The sequence below is a fragment of the Arctopsyche grandis genome, chromosome 2 (genome assembly GCF_051622035.1).
Source record: "Arctopsyche grandis isolate Sample6627 chromosome 2, ASM5162203v2, whole genome shotgun sequence".
Lineage (NCBI taxonomy): Eukaryota > Metazoa > Arthropoda > Insecta > Trichoptera > Hydropsychidae > Arctopsyche > Arctopsyche grandis.
Genome location: NC_135356.1, coordinates 17,340,678 through 17,365,827, shown reverse-complemented (window position 1 = coordinate 17,365,827; position 25,150 = coordinate 17,340,678). Strand labels below are relative to the sequence as shown.

Below are 25,150 nucleotides of genomic sequence, written 5' to 3'. Positions count from 1 at the left end.
GTTGTTTTTTAATTAATCGATGGACGTTGTCACAATAGATGAAGTCGAAATAGGACGTTGTAACAATTGATGATTATAACTGCCTGTGTGTGTATTTTGGAGATTTTTTTAACACCGTTAGTCGTATCGAACTGAAAATAAGTATCAATTACTGATGCTAAATTACTGAATTACAACGCTACATTGATTTTACGTAAATTTTTAAGTTGACCGGAAATGGTACCTCCCCTTTTAGGTATCCACTTTTTTCAGTTTTTGAATTCAATTATCTCCTAAAACACTCAAATGATCGGACTGAAGCTCTGTTACATGTAATAGGTATGATAAATTACATGTCAGTATTTTCCAAATATTTTTACCTCAACCGGAAGTAGTATTTTTACTCTAGTTTCGAGGTATTTTTGTTTTTTTCAGAAACCTTAAAAGTATTGAACTGAAGTTTCATATCTAGAAGTTTAAGCTTAATACCAAGTTATAGTATATGTATATATAAAATATGTATTGTGAAAATCCGTCAGTTGAAAGTGTCAGTTTACTCTTGTCTGATTTTTTTTTACTATTTTTTTCGATCCTTTAAATAAGTGTGCTCTCGCGAGAAAATTTCAGTTTAATTATTGTCAATCAATGTCATGTAAATAAAAAAAATCAAGAACAAACAATTTTTTCCACACTACTGAACGTATCAAGCTGAATATTTACACATTTTTCCTTATTAAACCAAACCTTATTAAACTTCGAGTTAATAAGGTTTTGGAAACAGTTCGTGAACCGGAAGTAGAAATTTTTCTTAAACAATATTTAATTACTTTATTTTGATCTCTTAAATTATTATCAAAATCCGACAACCGTAAGTAGAACTTTTGTCTTGTATGAGTTACCCTATATTAGCGTTCAAACATATGTACATATATCGAAAATGTTCTCATAGTCGGTATGTGTGCGTCATTCTCGAATTTTGTTTTATTTATATACATACATAGATACAGTAATGGGTTGATCACATCAATTTTTTTTTAGATTACTATTTTATTTAGTCCTTCGTAGTCGGTAGCCCTATATATGAATATCGATTTCAAAAGCAGGGCGTTTGGAGCAGAGCTCATTGGGGATTTACCAGAAGCACGAGAGGAGTCGGAGTACAAAAAATTGGTGGTGCTCCATTGCTCCTATACTTTTTGAACTGATTCTCACGATTAATAGTAATTCTTATTGTATTATCATTATAAAGTATTAATGAATCTTTGATATTGGCCGACGACATGAAAAACGAACGACGCTGCTATAATGTGTTAATAATGCAAAAAATTCTCCACAATCGAATAAGTGTAGCCAGATCTAGGAGCGAGTTTTCAGTCATTACAAAAAGTTAATAAAGATAATTCCTTATGGGATGATGATTTGGAAAAGAGCTAATAAACGGGAAAAACATCAGCGAGCTTCTATAACTATGTACATATATGTATTGTATAATTACGGTGACCATACATTCTTTATTTAAGAGGCGGTTCGTTATTTCGGCGTTGTCCTTGAATGTATTTATTTTTATTAAATTTTAAAAATCGAATTGAATTTTCCTTGTTTTTTAGATCCAATACCCCTCATAGAATGAATATTTTCATTAGTGAACAATATGTGGAAAAAACCAATCTAATATGTAATTTCGAAAGAAACTTTGTATGGATGTATGTATGACGTTATCGAAAAAATCAGATTTTCTATTACGACGATATTGATATCAATTTCGATTCCTTTTTCAGTTCCGGATCCCGATTCTGAGATTCTGATGGAGTTTGAGTTGGTAAATTTTGATCTGACTCCACAGCCCTGCATTTAAGCGCATTTCGATATTCGTTGACATTGGGCACATGTTTTGTTTAGGTCCAGATTCAAAATATAAGGATATTTTTTCGTATATGAAAACTTATATTTGTACTCTTCTACATCCTCTCATTGCTTGATTAACATTTACTAAAAATATGGCAAAAAAAGTCAATCTTACTAAAATCGTTTAAGTTGGAGTGGTTGTTAAATCATAAAATTAAGTCAGAGTTTGTTTGGTAAATTTTGATTAGACTCCACAGCCATAACTTTTCAAAATAAAAAAATTAATTCATTTACACTTTTATAAAATTTTACATACTATTTTTTAACGTTTTATTAACCGAACGTGTGGTATATGGCCATCGACAAATACCCTTCGCTTGCCTTCGTTGGCCCGGTGAGTACGGACCATTAAAAGTATTTGCGATTTGGCAGCTTCAAAAAGAACAGTTAACTTTAAGCAAATATCCATAATTAAATTTCCAAATAAAGAATAATTTGATATCGATCTTCATTTTTTTATATATGTAAATGTAGGCAAATAAAAATTATTTATACTGAATGTTCTCGTCTTACCCTGTCAATTGGGATTTTTTCGATTATCCGAAACCGGTAATATCGGTATTTGTCCGAAAATAAGCCTTTAGTAATACCGGTATTAAAAAAGAGATACCGATGATATCGATTTTTTTTGAATTTGTACATTTTATTTGTCGAAAACGGTATCTCCATGGTTAAAAATTACAAAAACAACATACGCAATTATATCTTTGTCTGTAAATTTTTTACTGTTTTCCAATACATATCGACTACTCTAGTTATCGCACGGCAATACTAGAGTAGTCGCAAAGAGCAACCAATGACAGGTAGGAGCAGGTCGACCGAGCCTCGCTTCCAAACTTAGAGGGTCCACCCTGTCGAGAATTCCGACTTTTACCAAAAGTTTCATTCTTGTAATATCTGTGCTTGGGGTTGGGGATAGGATATGTCCCGGTTTAGATATCAATAAATCTAGCAGCCCTAATTGCAACGGGTCTATCTCACGGGCCCGAAAGTGAAACGCCCGAAAACGCAAATATCGGAAGGCAAAGATCGAAAATCGAAAGAAGCCTAAGTCAAAAGATCAAAAAAAAAAAAAGGGTGCATGGTAAACGGTACTATGTATATATAATATATATGAGAGGCATGAGGTGAAATTATTGTCATACAGCCTTGTTTAATGTACGCGCGCAGAATACGGGAGGGAAAGCCTGTTCCTCTTGTTCCTGTTCGCACAAATTAAATGAGTATGTACCGTTTACCATGCACCCTTTTATATGATCTTTCGATTTTCGATCTTTGCCTTCCGATATTTGCGTGTTCGGGCGTTTCACTTTCGGACCCGTGACGGAGACCAAATTGCAACGCATGCCGGGTTTTTACATACCTCCTTTACGTACGATTACAATTGAGGAAAAAGTTTGTTTCTTATTCGATCGTTTTCATACTTTGCCATATTGCTCATTTTGGTCATCAGTATAATTCATAATTAGACACCGGATAGTCACAGTGCTTTTTCTAGGAATCGGGGCGGTTTAGTTTTATTTACAAAGCTAGTGTTAGTAAAACACTTCTTTAGTGTTAGAAAACACAAGCCAAGTTCAGATCTGAAAATCCCCTCTGGAGAAAGTCTGAAATGGCAGTCAGTAATAAAATATTTAGGAGTAACGTTTGATAAAAGAATGAGATGGGCACCTCACATTGAGGCAGCGAAATGCAAGGCGATGCGGGGTATATCCTCAATATATCCAATATTTAATCGCCATAGTTCTTTATCAACGCTAAATAAAATAAAATTATATCGCACGCTCATATTACCATTATTAACCTATGCTTCACTTGTATGGAATAACGCCTCGAATACTAACCTTTCCAAGCTCCAAGTAATACAAAATAAATCACTTAAAATAATTTATAATACACCCATATATACTAACCTGAAAAAACTGCATGCCATATATAATATTCCGTTTGTTACAGACATTACTAACAAACTAACCAGTAGATTCTATGACAGAATCACTAATAACCATACTAACACACTTGTGAAGAGTCTCGGTGATTACAACAAAATGTCTATACCCTTCAAGTATAAACACGGATTACCTAAACACAATCTGCTTTAGGTCATCGATTTTAGACAGTCTTTAATTAATATTATGTATTAGATGTATTATGAACATTTATAAGGATTGTAAATAGGTTTTTGAGCTCTTTTTCCTATTATGCTTAAGATTAACATTAGAATAATATAATACTGTGATTACTAACCAAATTAAATTAAAATTGTAAAATAGAAAATGATCAGTAGATCAGTAGCTATTAAAATAGATATAAGATGTATTGTGAACATAATTTCGTAATAATAAAAAGCATTTAAAAATCAAAACAAAGCTAGAGTCCAGAAAAAAAAAACGTTCGGCGAACCTTTAACAATGCAATGAACAATACACAGCACCCTCTGGTCCGTTTTTTTCAAGACGGCACCTTAGTTATCCGGCCTTTATTCATAATTGTCTTTAATCTTCGTTTCAAAATAATTGAATTATTTAGAAATGTGTTTTTGGAAACAAATGTCCTGGTTTTGAATTTGGAAAAAATGGTCACCGCAGTTTAGTAGTACATACACGTGTATGGTCCATATTGGTTATATCGGCGCGTATTGCGGTTGGTATCCCTACAGTGCGTGAAGGGGCCAAACGTGCCTCCAGTAGCAACAGAGGGCGAGGGGCAGCGGGGAGCGGGCACAGCGAAGAGGGGGGGAAGGCTCGGCTTCGCGTAAAGCACGCCCCTGTTTGGGGAAGCAGGGGGTGTCCCTCAGGGTAGTGGGGGCAAGCGGTGTGCAGTTGCAGCAGGGCGCCGATTGTAAGTGGCGCCCCCACCACCGGGAGCGGGCGGCGCGCGCGCCACATCTCGACACACCGACCCCTGCCGTCGCGCTGAGCGCTCGTTTACGATGGCCAACTCCGTGGACCAGCAGTTCGCCGAGCTGGGCCTCTCGCAGGAGGGCCACGATCAGATCTTCGAACCCGACGACAACGACCAGCAGAGGTACGTACAAAAAAAGGCATTTCGATTAAAATCGCTAAAAATACGCCCCACTCCGCCGGGTTTTTGCCGCGCCCCGCGCCAGCGCCTCTATTGATTTTTTGACGAATTAAAAATAATGTGGCAGCCTGGGCTCTTTTCGTGTGTGTGTACGCGTGCGCGATGCTAGAGACGCGCCATGTGGCCATTCAGCCGCGCCCAAGCGCCGGCACGCGGACCCACAACAAACAACGCGCCGTTACGCAATTTCTATGCTGTGTGTGCGTGCGCGTGTGTGTGTTCGCGTACGCCCATCGATCAGATTGAATTTAGCGCCAAATTTCGCCGAGCATGTCCGCTAGAGGCGTGCGCGTTTGCGAGCGCGCGCGCGTGTGTAGGGCGGGGCGGGGCGACTCTCGAGCGCGTACTATGCTATGCCTGCCGGCTGCTAGGGTTTTGCCAGCCATCATCAGAATGTCCCCCGGAATTTCAGACGACACACTCCACCACAAACTAACAACTTGGCGACACTCTTGGCGATGACCGAGGCCCGCGGGCCGCATATGGTCCGCCACCTGTTGGCTCGTTTGCAAAAATACCAAACATATCGAAAATTTTAATTCCACCCGGTCTCAACATTCGCAATTTTAAATGGTGGAAAAAGCACACTTGCTTAGTTTCTTATTAATGATTAACTTTTGTATATGCGAAAAATTCAATTCAACAAAAATAAAGACGTTAATAAGCAAACAGCTGGCAAGGTGTGCACCTGAAAGAATATTTTCGTGTTAATTGTCTGTAAAATATGTCGAATCAAAATCGGACGGACTGAATATGTCGAATAAATCTTTGAAATCGCCTCCTAAAAATGTACTTTCTATTGAGTAGCATTTAATCGCTGCGTGTCCATATAGGGTGCGGGGTTACAGCCCTCTCAACATAGTACATACGCGTTCTATTTCTCATTGCCTTCGGTCAATGGGGCCATCGACACCAACAATATTACTTACAATATGTTCTGTTCCCATATAGCCACTATAGTGGTGGCTATTTGGGAATCGCCATATAGTGGTGGCTATTTGGGAATTGGATACGGAAAATATTATAAGTAATATATGGTTGGTGTCGGCGGCCCCGATGAGCTGTTCCCCCGATGAGAAGTCCGATGATTCATCTCTGCAGCCCACTTATTGTGTATGAATATTTTCCTATCAATGATTAAAAAATATGCACCTTTTTTCAATTTCGCCTCCAACAGTGATCCATTGTACATAGATAAAGTAACAATCACTTATCAACTGCGTTACTAAGCGAGGAATAGCTGACTAATGATAAAAAATATATGCCTTCAATTTCGCCTGTAATATGGAAAATAATCCAAATTTAAAAGACATTTCGTATGAAATTACTTAAAATGGGAAGATAAGATAAGTTACTCTCATGAATATTTTCGCCCGTGGCATTTTTCATGTATTCATGGCTCAAACTCCACAGCCCTGCTTTTTAACTGATAAGTAGAGGTAGGATAGCCAAAGTGCCGCTCATTGTTCCATTGTTGTAAATCCTGTAAAAACGGTTCGGCAAACCTTTAACAATGCATTTACAACGTTTGAACAATACGCGGCAGCCTCTGGGTCCGGGCTTTACTGATAAGGCCCTCGTTCACAATACTATCGGTCAGATGCTTCGAGCAAAAACTTTATTAAATATAATATGCTTAGATGATTGCCATAACTACAGTCGGCGCTCAGCGTGCTAATGGATTCGCTATTGTAAATTTCTATTGTTAACCTTTTTTTTTGCTCTATAGCTTTGTAGGGACAGTAGTAATGAACCCTCTTTCCTGGAAAATATCCCATTTAGCACGCTGAGGACCGATCTGTAGCCATAACTTGTGATATTGCCCGGTAAAATTCTTTACCGGTTAATGACTGGAATTCTCTACTCAAACAATATTGAAAATAATATCTCTAACTGATAAACTTTTTGTTTTATTAAATACGATTTTATAGGATGGGTTTTTCATGTTTACTTTGAAAAACATTATGATTGCACGCCTGAAATTATGACATAATTTTTTCACATAAAACAGGTAAACATTTGGTGTGGGGGTCTCGGAATTGTCTCAAAAACAGTTTGGCAACCCTATTCGCCGTTCTCTCCACACGCGCTACCATCTCATTCGCTTTTTTGTATCAAAACTACGAAGGGCTATGCTTTGAAGAGATTTGAGAATTGGGCATAAAATTGATGCCAAGCTTGATTCTATTTTTATACGGTGAATACGTTCTGGAAAATTCCGTGTAACAAGTATTTATCTTTTTTTTTTTAACAGATGTTCACTTATCAAATATTGTGATTCTTGATAATGGGCCGTACAACATAGGAACCAGACGCGAAGATGTATCAAAATGGTGTGAAAGCAAAATTGGGTGTATAACACACTTTGAAAGTTAGGTCGTGCAACGAAATTCAATTATGACAACGGTCAATTTCGGCGGTATTATCATTTACAGCCATTCACCATCAACTGCTGAATGAAAGCCTCTCCAACACGCTTACATTCATCTTTTTAGTTACCCCCTTTACGTTTCACATGGCTTTCGTGTTAGTGGTCATTTTTATCTCTTATCCGATCGTTTTTTTTTACATCTCTCATCCAACTAATCAATAATGATGATTTATCTCAATATTTTTTTAAATATGCCTACTGGAAATGAAATATACAATATTTAGGCCACCGCCATATTAACTTGCTCATAATAAATTGAAAAATTTTACAACAGTGAATATAAACACTGAAAACTTAATCGTATATCATATAATTAAGTTTAATCTTGCCTTTTTGTGATTGACAACATTACTCTTAATTTTCGGAATCGATCCAGCACGCTTGATGCTGTGATTCTCGCCTTAGGTGGGAAATAAGAAGAGGTGAGTAAAAAAACGAAAGATCTCACCACACGTGGTTGAGCACGAGGTTCAACGAGTAGGTTGGTTCATCAAACACCTTTCAAATAAAAGGTGTTCAGTCGTTAATTTTCGTATTATCGGGTTTCAGTCAGTTGTTCGCGACCATTTTTAAGGTTGACCAAACACGTCATTGTGTGTTGCTTGGAAACAAGCATGGGTATATTTCGTACAAAGTAATAAAATAATGAATAATTTTCACTTTTTAGGACTAAAGCTACAATTCGAGTCAGAGATTGTTTCTTATCAAGATTGCAGTTATCACTAAAATAAATATGACTGATCTCATCTTTTTTTTTTTTATTCTAAATATCTTTTAATTTAGTCGGATGAAATAGGCTTATTTGACATTAGTGACGCTACATTCGGAATTTTTCAATAATATACCAACCCGATTTAATATATTTCTTATAGTTTATATATTTGCTTAAAAAAGTAAAAAAAAAAGACTAAATATCGTAAAAATTAATTTATAGTTATATTTGAAAGTGGCGGAATTACAATTTTCAGTTCCAAAAACACTATCAATTCACAAATTGCTAACACTTATTTTAATTCGATATGATCAGAATCTCGGAAAAGCAGACACCAGTATTTCCAAATGTTGTTTAACGCAGATTTATATTTAATGTTTTGCGTAATATTTCTCGATGTCAAGAAAAGTGGACTTATTCCAATATCAAATATAACGGCTCAACATTTTCTCATTCTATTTATTTCTTTGGATTTGGGGTTAACTTCGACGAATACTGCAAAATTTAAATGCATAACATAATAATATAGGACGGAGGCCGATTAGGGCAAATTGCTTTTGCTATTGTTAACTACGTCGAAAACCCTTTTTTTTTATTGCTCTTGCATTCAACACTGCTGGAAGGTGTATTGTTGTTTGCCATTGCCCTAATGACCATCTGATCCCTAATATGTAATAATAATCTTAAAAAAAACGGTACTTATTCAGCAAACCGTTTACGAACCACGGGAGCCGGGCCTTGTATACATAATTGGGGCTCGAGTTCTAGTTCAAGATCATGCGGGTAGTACATATGGAAGAATTTTTTTCCATCATTATCTATCGTATGTATAATATGCCGACAACTTGTATCTGTATCGATTACATCATTAGATAGACTATCGACTTATGTCATTTTCATAATCGTCTGAACGTACTATCAATGTGCTTTAAATTAGATATCGCGAATTGTGGAAAATTGCAACATGTATGTTTATAAACAAACAGGCATGGTTTCTTGCGCGCACACCTGGAACAAGTTGCAATGCATTCAAGTCCCCCCTCCCACTTTTATCGTTCGGTAATTTCTTTCGGCTGTTGTTCACCTTTTTTTTTAAATTAGTGTGTGGTGTGGCCGTGGTGAACCACAAAACCTTCGAAAATCGGTAAAATTTACGATTTTCACAAACATGAATGGGTTGGCGGCAGAGCAAATATCTTTTTTTAGAACTTTTATACTATTTCTACGGATTCTTCATGATTCAGAACACCATTTCCAACTAGTTGTGTTTCCAAATTACCAAATTTGGTGTTTTCGATGCACCCTAATGTTCATACATGTGTATTCGAATATACTACGCTGGTCTCATTGCTCATTGCATTGTCATAATTTAAAATCAATATTTGACATTATATGGGAAGTAAAAGCACATTAGGCAAACACTCATAGTGTGTTGTATCAATTCAGTAAATGGAAAATTTAAAAAGTTTTCTTACGATTTCGTTGTTTTTCTTTTCCCTTTTCTTGCGGAACTGATCTAGTATGTAATAATCCAGACTGTCTTACTCTAGATGTTATTGAGGCGCAGACACACGGAGAAGTGCAGATCTTTTCGTTCACGAAGTTTTCTTATCTATTGATAAATTGTGTATGTATTTGTTTCCGACAATAGGGGGTAGATTGGAAAATGGCAAAAACATCGTTTAGCTAGCAGTAAATATTCAGTTTTATTATAAAATAAATAACATCATTCAGGACATACTCCGAATCCACGTCGTTACCCGAATCATCAGCAAGGATTATTTTAACTTTTCCAAATAGCCACCGAACCATTTAAAACTTATATTTCTGCCGTTATACACAATCGCCACGCCACAAAATGCACGCATTTCTTAGAAATACGTATGTATTGGTAGCAGGGTGTTTTATTATTATTACATGATGAGACTTCGTCAAATGAAAGACATGTACGCGGCGCGTGTTTTTGTTAGATATTTTTGCAAAAGTAGAAAAATGTTTGCATATCTGATCTACGCTACCCAGTCTAAAAATCGCTCTTTGGAGTGTTATCTTAAATTGACATAGGTTTGACAGTGGACGATAACGGTGATTCCTATATTTAAAGAAATGTAGGAGAAACTTATCGAAATAATAAGACTGTACGAATTAAAAAAAGAAACGCCCCTTCCTAGCTGGAAATCACGAATGCGTGCATTCAGTGTGTTCGCGCCTTAATTTTTTTTTTGTAAAGTTTCGAGTTGTCGCAAATGAACGATACGTTATCGTTTAGTCTAAAAATTATGTTTTTTTTAACATTATGAGAAAAGCGCCTGTTTATGCAATCGGCTTCCCATTCGATTGATTTTTTCTTTACGAATACGCCGACAAAAAGCGAAAAAGACCCAGACGATGAAATTCCAACGTGGTGGAGAGGCCATCTTTTTATTAAATCAATCTTCTCGGAATCGGTGGTGCATACCTGATTCGAATATTTCGTATTCCGCATACGGCTGTAGGGAAGAAAGAGACTACTGCTATGCGTTGAATAATTTTCAAATTTGAATTCGACAAATACGTGTAATTCATATCTGAAAGCAAACGGTCCATGTGTACTCGCATTTATTATTTTTTCTCATTAGATATCGGATCGGACTTTGCTCGTAATAAACGTATAATTTAGATTATGTAATATGCGAGTGAATACGAACGATTTGACTTACGTTGTTAATTTATATATATTTTTTTACATATACCAGGAAGGCTTTACAGGTAGACACCAATGCGCCTTCCTAGACAATTAATTACAAACATTGCAGCGTTTTTATTACATAAATCAGTGTATTTCGAGAGGCCGAAGAACACGAAATAAACAATTAATTAATTAATCCATAGAGACATCTATGGATGTAGAATTGTACATAAATCAAATTCAGATATTTGTGATAGCGGGTAGGATGATTTTTGTCAATTTGATGTAGGAACCGTTTCAACAATGAAATCAGATATATTGGCAAACTCTGATAAGAAACGATCGAACCCGATAACCTCTGCTGTTATCGAACCCGATAACCCGAGCCATACTGCTGGCTATGTAAATACTACTTAGAATAAAGAATACCACTGTTTATCGTTTAACCGGAGCATCTAGTATTACTGATGTGGATGTGAAAATGTTTAGTCATGATATTTTTTTGTAACGCTTTCCTTAAAATTTTCAACTCAGTTCCATCTTTGTGTTGCAGATAACGCTTTCTATTTATTTGCCAATCTTGATGTGCAATTTTAAATTGCTCCTAGTGTTCGGTAAAGTTAACCCGTGATTCACCTTTTAATTACATAACTTGATTTCGTTATACTGTCGCATTTTCTACGTGCGAATCAAAAAATTGACTTTCTCAAACAAATCGGTATTTCTCAAACTGCGCTATGCCTAAATCTAAAATATATGTGTGTAAAGTGAAGCATAAGTATATGTACGTAATTTCCATTTTAATTTGGTTCGAAATAATGTAATTCCGGCCTTGAATTTCAGTTTTTTTTGGTGAATTAAAATCATCACTAATACACGGAAAAATAGTGTGTATTTGACAGTTAGAAACCGAAGCACCTTCATTTTTACATACCTCCTTTATTATATTATGTTTTATTTGGAAACAAAATGATTGATTACTGACATTTGCGGTAAACCAAACTTAAATGAAGTATTGTAATTATCAGAATACAATCAATCCTATGACGCGCTGGTTCAGTAAAAAAGAGCAAGGAAAAATAAAAGGGAACTTCTAATAAAATAAGCCGCTTTATGTTGTATCGAGTTTTCCTACATTTTCGATCGTTTTTGGCGGAATTAGAGCATTATAGGAGGGTTGACCAGATATAATGGTTAAAATAAATTCCGAACGGAAATACTAAGGGCGAAAACACACCCACAGAGGTAGGTTGTCGGATAGTTTTGTATGCTAACATGCCTGATCTAGTATGTATATTATGGCATCCAGGCCAAACATCACTCCCTGGAATGTTTTCAGTGATATTTTATCTTTGTATTGACATAGACCGATAACGGTGATTCCCATATTTGGAGAAATGAAGGAGAAACTTGTTGAAATAATAAGATCCTACGAATTAACCACATCCGAAGATACGCCCTTCCCAGCTGGAAATCACGAGCACGTGCATGGCGTACGATTCAGTGTGCTTGCGCCTCAATAGTTTCAGCATGAACAAATTCGTGTCGATTTGTTTTTCTTGTGTTCCAATATAACTACGCTGACCACACGTCCTTTATCTAAGAGGACATTTCTTTATTTCACTGCTCTGTCCTTTGGATTTATTTATTCTATAAAATTGCCCTTTTTTGTTGCTAAGTTTTGAGTTTTAGCAAATGGGCTGTACGTTATTCGTGCCTACGTTGGTTGTTCCTGTTCACTACTAACTGATATCAGTATCTTAAGCTACCATTTTTTGGTATGTATGTATTTTTTTATAATCCAAATGGTCCAATAGTGTTTCCTATTGATCATGTCGTTATTTTTAAATAAAATTTAAAAACGCAATGATCAATAGGAAGATGTTTATATAAAATTAGATCAGGAGTGTGTGTGCGTGTATATTTATGCACTGAAATTGAGATAGGCAAGTTGGTGGAATTGACTTTCGAAAGTCGCAGTTAAAGGGAACTTGTAAGCATTTATACTTGCGTACATATATTCTGCAGTGAAGAATCAGCATAGTTTTCGTAGATAGACTCGTTGGGAGTTTGCTAAAATTAAACAGATTCAGCTTGAATTCGGACCGGCATGGCGCACACCCGGCCAGGTATGAAAATGGTGCGGAAAAAAAATGGATAGAGACGAAAAAACGGAACTCAGGTAGTTGGTATAGGTTCGCCGAATGCCAGGTATACCTATACACGCCTAGCCTAAGAGCTTCTCCGGCATTACTCAAATTACCTAGCAAAATGCCACGTTTGTTGTGTGTGCCTTCGAGAGCGTATCCAGCCACCCCTCCCCCCACGTCCTCCCTCCCATCCCCACCCCATTCCACCTCTTCATCACTCCACCTATCTGCAGCACTGAACACTTATGTGCTTCATTCACCTTGAGGACGGATAAGGCACTCGCAAACCAATAATTACCATGTTGGCCGTGAAAATTCGCCTTTTTGATGTTAGCGAGTGTCAATTTGATGAAAAAACGTTCTGTGCCTATTATAAATCTCGATTCAATCGGACTCTTTGTAAAGATGGTATTAGTTCTTCTTTCAATTGGGAGCTTACTTAAATTGGAATCATCAACAATGAAGGGTTAAATTTTTACGTACGCATTTTATGCTAAGAACATATTGGATGTGATGCCTACATCGACTTTTGATGCAAATTCCAATTCTCGAACTGATGCTTTATTGCAGTGGAATTTTAATCATTTTGAGATTTATTTTTAATGAGTGATCATATTGAGTAAACATTGATTATATGTACATAAGGCGGTTGGTTGTTTATGAAATGAAAACTGCGGCAATCGTGGCAAGTGTTACAAATCATGTATCGATGACTTGTTTATTTAATAATAAAAAAGTGGATATCTTTGAGTCTACCCGCAAAGTTTATTGACATGAAATTTTTCATACAAATTAAAGCTGAAAATAAAACAGTAATTGAAAATGTAAGATTGTATGTTTACCACTCTAAAGATTTGAATTTAAATACGTATAATTATTTTATTCAAATTAAATTTATTTCAATAAAATACTAGTATAAAATATACATTTTGCACCTATTTTTGCGTTAGATTACGCATTTGCTATTTCATAATTGCATCTATATTATTTTACTGTGGACTATTAGCTCAATAGTCCACAATAAAATTTGAGATTCATCTTTAAGCACACAGTTTCTGCTTTAACCCCCGCCCCCCATTTTCATTTCAATTTTTTCGCAATTGTTGCGGATAATTTGTAACATACGGCAAGACACGCGATCCAATCGATTTCTGAATTTAAATAATCACTGAAAATATACATACAATTGATATATAACTCGATTTCTCAGTAAATAATTAATATAATAAATTGAAATAAATATTTATTTTGATTAGTCAAAAAGTATACATTTTGTTTATTACATATTTAAATTCAGGTTGATTGACGCAAATTACTTCAAAAGAAGTGTGTTTTTATGATTCTTAATTACAATTTTAGCATCTTCAAAAGACCGATAACTAGAACTTTAATCATTTGAACCGTTGCAAAAAAAGTGATCCTTGTTTTTTAATGTCTGGTTATATTGGAAAGGTAAAATTTTAATTTTAGTAATATATACGGAATGTCTGATTTTGACTTATTTCGTTTCGTTTCGATAGTATTTGCAGTAGGCAAACTCGAAATATCGATTCCTATTGCTCCGAACATTTCAGCTGGTTGATTGGCATCTTGTATTTTTCTCCCCACTGCAAACAAACAGCCATGAAATGAATACATAATTCGGCAGTAGCCTAAATGGGCACTTAAGATTGTTTCTCGCGAGAAAATAGCAACCCACATACAAGCCGTGAACTTTTGGCAACCCTAATGGTGACCCACATATGTATGTGGCTGATGATATTCAAGTAATAAATTTAAGTTATGCCGAACGCTGTTGTCCGAGCATGTTCACCAACACACTTACAATTTAAGTGCAAACGTATAAGGCGAGAGGGTCGGTTTTTTTTGCTTAGGGGAGGAGACCCCTGACCGGCTTTAAAAAATTTTGCATTTGTATTTCCGGTTATGTTTTTGAATCACCTAAAATTTCGGGTTTCTTTCAGGGATGTATTGATGTGTGTATGCACGCGCGTTGTCCGACCCTTCAAATTTTCTGCTGCACCGTCTTCACTCCCCTTCTCTTTTAGAAGCTTAAAACGATCGTTATACGAATTGCAGGCATGTAAGTGCCCCGCTTTTCGATTTTTGATGTTGTTTGGTAATAAATAAACAATTTTTGACACGATTACCTCCACAATGAGCGCATAATCTCCGCTTTGTGTACGCACATGGCTTGAAATTCGTTTTTTCGTTTTACTTTTTTGCGTCTGATTCAAATTCCCGATCTCGTTTTTCTTCTCCGCCGAACTCTTATTACGGGGATTTTATATTCATATGAATTCATGTGTACACAAACATACATATGTTTATGTACACATTTTTTTGTAATATAAGTACTTCGAAGGACATTTTGGTGTTACATATATGATCATGTCGAACATTTTAAACAGTGTTTTATCTCTTATGTTTTAAATTATATGTAGTTGAATAACAGTCATTGCGGCTAAATATTTATTACATTTAACGCAATCAAAAGTCCCCTGGCCGCATGAATTCGTCTTGAGAGTTTGTTTTTCTTAAAAAAGTTGTGTAAATATATACACGTCATTATTATTGTATAATTGTAGCCCGTTCAGGCTCAGGAAGAACTCTTTCGCAGAACTCTAAATACTGATGACATATTCTCAAACGCATTTTCAACAACTCTGCGTCACTTTCCTTGCAGTCACCTAGAACCCCTACTTAATCTATAGTTATGTATGAATCATTTCACTTTTTCTCAAATAATCAGTGGCTATTATGGATGACGACTTATAAAACATAATTTTCGGTCAATCGTTAGTTAACCCTTTGAGTGCTGACGTATTTTCTGTTGAAAGCCCGCCACGCTGAAAATTTCGCCAACATTTCCACCTAGAATTATTTAGAAATCAATAGAAAGCAGGTATAAAAATTGTAGCTAATCCAAACAAACCCTAGATAACTACCGCCGAAGATTTAGAGTTTTGTAAAAGTGTGTTTAGACTCTAATATATCTTGCAACAATATAAAATATACATAAGAAGTCTATCAATGAATGTATTTTTCCAAAACTAGTTCCATCTTCTTCATTGTTGTTAAAATGTAATGCTCACAATCTAAATGCCGAGCCACAATCTAAAATACTCGGCAGTTAGTGATTTCCACCAAGAAATTCTGCAATGGTTATAAATTCAGAATTTCCGGTGTAAACCAGTCTTTATAAACATTGACACGGATTACAGGACTCATGTTCAATGCATTTTTTTCAATGCTCATTCAAACGGTTTAACCGTCGTAAGTCGAGGACTACCTCTCGGAGTCCGAGTTGGAAAATTTTGATCAGACTCCACAACCCTGCATATATATGTACATACATAAGTGCATTTTGATGTCTTGACTTTTGGCACATGTTTTGTTAAGGCCGGATTCAAAATACATATGATAATTTTTCGTACATATATGAAAACTTATTATATAAAACTTACTGTGTGAAGTTTTCTTAATCTTTACTATCCTTGGATTAATTCAGGATTGATAATTGTACGCACATCTTCATGATTGGCTATATTGAACAAATTGGATTGGCATAAATGGCACGTCAAGTGCATTATTCGCTTTGTTTTGTAAAATGAACGTCATCGTCCTACTTATCACCAATGAAGTCAATAACTGTCAATTTTGGTTGTGTAATAACTTTTTGCATAGAAAATTCGAGAATATCCGCGACATCTCTAATCATCTACTATGTATGGTTATTCCTAAAGATTGTTTAACGTTGATAAAACAATATAAATAAATCGATAATTAATACCGTTTTTGAAAATAGATCTATAATATGGACAGTATGCATGTGTATTGAACTGAGAGGATAATATGTATTCTTCGAAATAGTTTACTCTTTGGAATAATTTACTATTGTTATTCTATAATTCATTCATTCATATAATAATATTTTTTATTCTAGACTATATAGGAAGAATGGTGCAACCCTTATCGTCCATATAAATAAATAATACTATAGAATAAACATAATAGCAGTGATATAATAATAAATAAATAATACATGGCGGTCGGTGAACCACTTCCCATCCATCGAATGTATATAATGTTGAATATAATAGAGACACGTTAATGTAGGGAGGCCGCGGCTCTCATCCTAAAAATTGTCCTCAAAGTGAGGCACGTTCCCTTCCACAAACATCTGCGACGCGTTGCATCCCCCTGGTATCTCGAAAAGCAGTTGTTATATTGTACCCTCATCCTCTTCAATTTATCCCGTCTGCATCTCGCCCAGAGTCCTCCAGTGTACGTAATTCAGAATTATATTTTGTGGATTTCAGATGAAATTATGATTGATTAATATTTATGATGACATGATTAGATAAGTACCTAAATATAGGAATAAAACTAAATATCGTATTTTTTCATATCGAGTCAATAGTATTATCCCCTATATATAGGTATGTAATTTAGTATCATTTTTATATACAATTAAGATTAAATTGGCGATCGGCCTAGTTCCTCTGTCCAATGAGATAAAATTGGCGAGCATAAAAATATGAAATAAACATTTATATATTTTTAGCGGTTCTGAAAGGCAGTACAGTCAGTTACATGTACATATGATGAGGTTTTCATCATATGTACATGTAACTGACTTCTGTACATGTACATGTACAGAAATCCTTCGTGCAGTATTTCTTTTTTTTTTAAATTACGTATTGGACAATATTAAAAACATTGACATGCCCTTTTGATAACCACGTGGTAAGATTAGTCATGACTAAAGCCCTTTTTATAAACCTCCTTTACGTTTCACATTAAGACCGTCTTTTTTTATATCTCTTATCTTTTACAAAGCATTTACAACAATTGAATAATGAGCGGTCCGCTTTGGGTCTGTACTCTAGTCATGACTAAGGATAGGCGCTCGAGTGCTATTTCCCAGGAAAGAGAGGTTGCTTATTGTCAACCGTTTTTTTTTTGCTCTCTAGCTTTGTCGGATAATAGAGAGGTATATTGTTATTTTATGGCAGAAACTCGACCGCCGTTATCTAGTCATGACCTGAGATTGGCGGCCAGGATTATTTTATGCACAACAAAAGGTTCACTGTTGTCAATTAACATTGTCAATCTTTTTTTTCTCTTGCTTTGTAGGACAATTGTGCATATTGTCCTACATAGCAAGAGAGCAAAAAAAGGTCGACAATAGTGAACCATTTGTGTGGGCAAAAGCGACTTGTCCGCCAATCTCTGCTCATAAACATAACTAGATATAGTTATGGGTCTATTCCGTTCGACTGACTTTCCTGAGACTCGTTTTCTTGACTTTCGGTGTATCCCGTCGTCGAGTTTGTATATACATATGTTACATTCGAGGTGTATTTATATTTATATTCCAACTGGCGTTTGAGGTAATTCATATTCGAATAGAAATCAACTTGTAAATTATAACTAAGAGACGGCGGTCAGGTTGCTCGACGACTGAAATAAATGGTTCACTGTTCATTTTTTTTTGCTCCTGCTTTCTTGGACAATGGAGAGGTTTATTGTTGTTTTATGGCGGAAACCTGACCGCCGCTCTTTAATTATAATTCTACAAGCGCAAATACACTCACAACAATGTTCTCCAATTGTAATATAACAGTTGAGCTTTAACAGTTCTGATGTTTTTAAAAATGCTTTAGAATTCAATAATTCGTTAATATTTGTTAGGTATTACGAATTATGGTAATGAGTAAAGGCCGGATAACCAAGGTGCCGCCTTGAAAAAAACGGACCCAGAGGGTGCTGTGCATTGCACTGTTAAAGGTTCGCCGAACGTTTTTTTTTTGGATTCTAGCTTTGTAAATAGAACTAAACCGCCCCGATTCCTAGAAAACGCACTGTGATTATCCGGTGTCTAGTAATGAGTGTTGTATTACGATAACTCTGAGAATGTCTAAGGAAATTTCCAACTCAATTGACTAATCGAGCGACGTTTCACGAAAGCCATCTAATATGATAGTAACTTATAATTGAAGTGTATTTTCAGTTGTAATATATTTTGACCACTTGGAATGAATGTAATTCGCCATATGAATCAACTTATGTGGGTTAGATGGAATACATATATTCAAACTAGTCAAAAATATATTAATAATTGATTTTTAAACGTTTTCTTTTAATACTTTTCTTTTAATAAAGGTGTGTTGTTAATTGCTTAAAAATCTAGCAGACAAAAAGTGGAAAAAATGAGTGTCTAGAAATTCAAGCCGGTTGTTTGCTTTGGCATATGTGGAATATGTGCGCTTTGGCGCACCGAGATCGTATACACTTGTTTTTTTTTAAGAAATGGTATAACATCAGTGTTTCTCAGCACGAGGGCAAAATGCTTGTAAAAGCATGTCCTTTCTAAGATATTGACAATATAGCATGTAGTGAAAACCTCGTGTAGCCGATCTCAGCTCAACTAGACTTGGGCTAAAGATCGGTGCACAAGTTTTAATTTCTCAAGAAAAATTTTTCGACCTTTTTTGCTCTTGCCTTAAACACTGGTGGAACCGTTGTTATTTGCAATTGCCCCCGCTGTTTACCGATTATTGTATTTGTTATTATTGTATTGTATTTTTTACTAAATAGATTATTATTTTTGTAGTGATTGAGGATCGGATCGTCACTGTAGCACGATTGAAAACGATCGTCACTTCAGAGGCTGAACTGGGAAATTGCTTTATATTATTCAAGGAATTATTACAATTCATAAACTTAATTATTTTTCAAACAATCAATATATCGGGAACGATATATTGATTGTAATTTTCTCGTAGCTTTCTATGATGGTAGGAAGCTACGAGAAATTTGAATAATATATGTATTTTCGAACACAGGTACGAAAGGGTCGACTGTTTTACGGATGTGATATTATTATGGTCGGGCGAGTCAAACTTTGTATGCATTGTCGCCAAGAAAAAGCTTTGTGCGTCTTTAGAAAACACCTCAGAATTCAGAAACGGATATTGCGAATTGCCTCGGGTCAAATCCCAACAATGTATGTACATACGTGTATACAATATGTGCATATTTTGCAGGATTTTACGCGTAAGTATTGTTAAATATTGTCGTTTAATGTGGAAATATGTGTGTATTTGTTGTTGGCTACAGCAGTTATTCAAACTGCAGCTCTGTATTGTAAGTTGTTTTTGTTATAAATGTACACATGCATGCACGTACTTATCGGACAATTTTGTCTGTCAGTATTGAATTTAAAGTCCATCTCCAATCTCTGGAGACTCGTATATAACGCCTCATTGTATTTCGGTTTCTGCACTATGGAGATAGAGCAAATGAAGGTTTCTACTCCGCAAGATTAGTTCCATCTAGACCAGTGGCTTTCAACCTCACCTCTACAGACCGATAAAAGTATATCAAAATCAATCGAAATAATATGTGAAATATACTATTTAACATTTTAATTCTAACATATCAGACTCAACACAAAAGGTTTCTGATGACATTTTATTATATGATAACTTCTGTTATTGTGCTTATTTCCCGTTGACGTCAGAAGGAATCATAAGTGGACGCATTTCTATATATTTCAAAGAGCTCGTTTCTTTTTGAACGCATCCTTCTTCGAAGTCCTCTAAAGAAAATGTTAAGTTCATTGATGAGATTAAATATTTCCGCCATATACGTACGTACATAGCTCATGAGTCATTCATTTGTCGTCGACTAAATTTATGAATAGCTGAAGTTGGGCTTTGCTCTCGTAGAAACTGCTTCCCTCATTTCGGCAAGACATGAAAGAACCCTTCGTCTAACTTCTAAATAAAGATGGATATATCGTGTATGGAGTACATTCTCTTGCTCAGTATTGTGGATATTCTAGAGTTCGAATGTTTACTGCGAACTTATTTATGATTTTCACAGTTGGAAAGTTTTCGCCGACAGACCGGTGGTTGAAAACATCTGATTTAGAAGAGCGGGCGACTGAAATAGTCGTTGTGAATTTGTGATGGTGCCGTGAGGTGAATCCGATCGATTGGCATTATATTGTTCGTATTCAAAGTGCATTCAATAACTTCATTCCGCACGGTAATTGGAATAGCTCTAAATAATAGAATCGAAAATTGCTCGAGACTTCTACAGACGATGAAATTTACACTAATTAATTAAAGACACGCAATTTCAAAATACTTGAACTGAGAACTACGTTCATGCTTCGGAAAGATTATATATCTGATTCATATCTTCAACTATGTATATATGTACATATGTAGAATCGGTTGATGCGCTGTTGACCATTATGAAAGGTCAGGTACTTTGTTCAGGTATTCACCGGCTGCAAATTAACATGGTGTATTCCAATATTTTTTTTGATTTTTAAATGCTTTTTATTATGTTCACAATATATCTTATATCTATTTTAATAGCTACTGATCTACCGATCATTTTCTATTTTACAATTTTAATTTAATTTGGTTAGTAATCATAGTTTTATATTATTCTAATGTTAATGCACAGCATAATAGGAAAAATAGCTCAAAATCCTATTTACAAGTATTTCAATATGGAATGTGTTATTTATTATCTTTGAAAGTTAATTGAGACAGCTTGGAATACCCATAGTATTTTTATTCCTGGTCGTGTTTTTATTTTTTCAATAAGTAGCGTTCCATTCATCTATTTATCAAAATTTAAATATTTAAATATTTAATATAAATCAATAAAACGTGTGACCCGTTGCCAATTCAGTTATGTTAGTATTCTAATAGCACGTCGTCCGGTACTAGCTCTATTCATAAATAAATACATAGGCGACACGGCTACGATTACGTACTACACAGACAACAAACCGAATTTTTCTGCACGGATTTGTTTTTAAAAATGTTTTTCTAAATTACATATTGTTTTGAAATATCCCCCCCCTCCCCTTTTCAAACAGTTATTGTCAGTAAATACTGTTGTAAGACTACATGCAAGTATTTTTTCCATTGAAATTAGCGAACTTTGTCCGAAACCATTTGCAAATCTTCAGACTTTGTCTACGAACTGCGTATGTGATAAACTCGGCTTACGTGAATAAGCATATGTAGTTTATCAAACATGAATTGTAACATCAAAGGCGATGTTTCTATCTTACGTAGTCGAGTTTCATTTATTTTTATTCTGGTTAGGTATAGGAAATAAATTCATTAAATCGTTTTATTGGCCAATGGCGCCGTCCACACACACGATATCTACTAACGATATTTGTAATATTTTCCATATCCAGTTCCTAAATAGCAACCACAGGTTGCAATATGGGAACGGAATTTGGAAAATATTGCAAATATCGTTAATAGATATTTTGTGTGTGGACGGCGCCAATAAGTAAAAATCTTTTATATTAGGTACATTTTTTTTTATAAATGCATAACTTGAGATAAATACCAAGGCTGTGGATTCAGATCAAAATTTACCGACTCCAAAGATTTTAGTAAGATCGAATTTCTTGCCAACGTATAACATTGTTAGTAGTAATAATAATCGTAAGTGAAACGTAAAGGAGGTAAAAATTATAGCGATTTACAAAATATAAAAAATTAACATGTAACCCAATTTTTGAATGAAATAGTTATGTATAAAGAAAAAGTAAGTAAATTCATAGTGTATGTGTATGAATTTCATACACAAATAAATCAATGCAATTGAACGATTTTATTTATAATTTACTAGTGTTTTTACCCGGCTTCGCTCGGTTTTTTTTTTGTAATATAAATCGCTTAAACATGGCTAATAATCTAATAGTAAACATTTTACTAAATTTATTTGAATAGTTTTATTTTCTTTAAATTTATTTGAATATTCATTTGTTTTTCTACGAACCAACAATAGTTACATTCAAAGTCTCTTTCGAAATTATGTATTAGATTAGTAGATTTACTTCAATAAAATTGGAGATCGACACATACTCAATACTCTTAATTAGGGAAATAATTAAAAGGAGTTGGAGTCGGTTGATTTTTACATACCTCCTTTGCATTTCACATGGTTTTCGTGTTAGTGGTAATTTTTATATCTCTTATCCGATCGTTTTTTTACTACTCTGACTCTGCTTGAAATGTTCCGACTTTGACTCCACAACCCTGATGAATACTGTCGTGAGATAAAAAAAATATTTGACGATTTTAAAGACATTTTTCCGTAGTTGATGATTAATTTGGTTTTGACAGGCGAAGTAAAATTTTTCAAAAAAAACTTCTTGGCGTTTAAAAATTATTCGTAACCATTTCGAAATGGTTATTTGCAATCATGTGATTTCGGTACGCATAATGATAATGGAAATCGTTACGAAATATATAATAATATTTGTCGAAAACGCGTATTGATTTGTAGATAAGGTGTGTTTAATGTTGTCATCGAAATGAATTAACAATTTTTCCACCAGTAAGTATATTTATCTTTCCGGAAGCGATTCTCGGAAAACGAGGGTTTTCTCAATAATTTAATATTCTATGTAGACGTCTTCCAGGCCCTGGAATCCAGGGATGACGGATCAATGAATGCCAGATCAATGACCCGGGAAGTTATCGTTTCCATCTCAATAATGTTTTTGTAATTGTATATACTTTTCTATAGAAACAATACTTAACAATAGACTTGAAATATACAAATACCTATATTAAATACTTGTTTTATCGTCTAAGAAACGCTTTTGAAGACGGGAGTACAGGTTTTTATTTATTATCTTTATTTATTTTACAACCGCAGTGTAAAGTTGTTCCACATATTGCAAAGCGGAAATGCAAGGTAACATTTTGCATAAACAATGCGAGCTATTTCGACTGAGCGAGGTTCATAAATCGATGGTTCGTTATCAATTTCCGATTCAAAATGTCATTATTTCAATTTGGCATATGAATTGACCTGTTACCTGGTCTCTATTTCATATCGTTATTTCATAATGATAAATGTATACCTGGTTGTAAAAGTACGCATTTAATTCGTCGACACAGAACCTCGATAATACTGAATTCAACATTTGTTATTTAACGATCTGAAATCGAGAATTTATTATATAGTACATAAATGAATTTTTAACCTATGCAGAGCTGGTTGCCTTCGCTGATATTTTCATGTACATACATACATATAATGATAACATTATTGATATACTTATACAGAACCAAACTACACTTCCATTATAAATGCTTGAGAGGGCTGGACCCCAGCGCCTTATCCATACAAACGTATTAGATTTCTCCCTTCCTCAATTATGGCACTAGAGCAATTATTTTTTAATATGCTATGGATATCCACCATAGGCATGTTTCTATTTTTTTTTTTTTATTAATTCTTCTAATTAAGACTTCTCCCTTCCTCAAGTATGGCACTAGAGCAATAATTTTTAATATGCTATGGATATCCACCATAGGCATGTTTCTATTTTTTTTTAATTAATTCTTCTAATTAAGACTTCTCCCTTCCTCAATTATGGCACTAGAGCAATTATTTTTTAGTATGCTATGGATATCCACCATAGGCATGTTTCTATTTTTTTTCTATGATTTTTGATTTTTTGATTAATCAAAAAAATAAAATAATAGAAACATGCCTGTGGTGGATATAAATAGCATATTAAAAAATAAATTTCTCTAGTGCCATAATTAAAGAGCGGACCCAGAGCGCGCTGTTCATTGTTCACATGTTGTAAATCCATTGTTAAAGGTTTGCCGAACCTTTTTTACAAAGCATTTACAATAATGGAACAATAGACGGCACGCTTCCGGTCCTACCTCTAGCCATAATTGAGGAAGGGAGAAATCTAATACGTTTGTATGGACAAAGCGCTGTGGTCCAGCCCTCTTAATAATTTCTATGCTTTTTCGGGTGTTTTTTTGATGTTCAGTGTCGTTCATACAATGTATCCTTTTTAGTATTTTCATTTGTTTGTCGCGTTCTCATACAAACGTATACAGTTTCAAAGGACGGCTTTGAGTTTGTATGATAGTTAATATCATTGAATATTTTTTTAACTAACGGCTTTTAATACATATGCCATCATTGTCACCAAACCAAACAGACGTCGGATTTTAATTAAACATTGAAACTACATATTTTCGATCTTCGAAGCTTTTTGAAGCAAAGCCCGATTCGAAAAAATAATCTGAAAATATTAAATAATTCAACACATTGCTCGTTGTTATGATATGTATGTGTTAACTTAAAGTGGCAGATAACCCGCAAAGCCTCAATCGCAATGCTTATGAATGGTA

The 25,150-nt window shown here is 34.9% G+C and overlaps 1 protein-coding gene across 5 annotated transcripts in view; it reads left to right on the top strand.

The window, feature by feature from the left end:
- Positions 1-4,509: 4,509 nt before the first annotated feature.
- The window catches only part of Imp (IGF-II mRNA-binding protein), a 35,480-nt gene continuing 14,839 nt past the window's right edge, over positions 4,510-25,150 (top strand). For 2 of the 5 annotated variants that reach the window (XM_077446171.1, XM_077446173.1), the window contains exon 1: positions 4,510-4,911. In XM_077446171.1, coding sequence (XP_077302297.1) covers positions 4,817-4,911 — 95 coding nt within the window. In that variant the 5' untranslated portion in view covers positions 4,510-4,816. Of the gene's footprint in view, positions 4,912-19,548; positions 19,992-25,150 lie in introns of all 5 variants that reach the window. The other 3 variants (XM_077446176.1, XM_077446177.1, XM_077446175.1) reach the window with 3 other exon arrangements.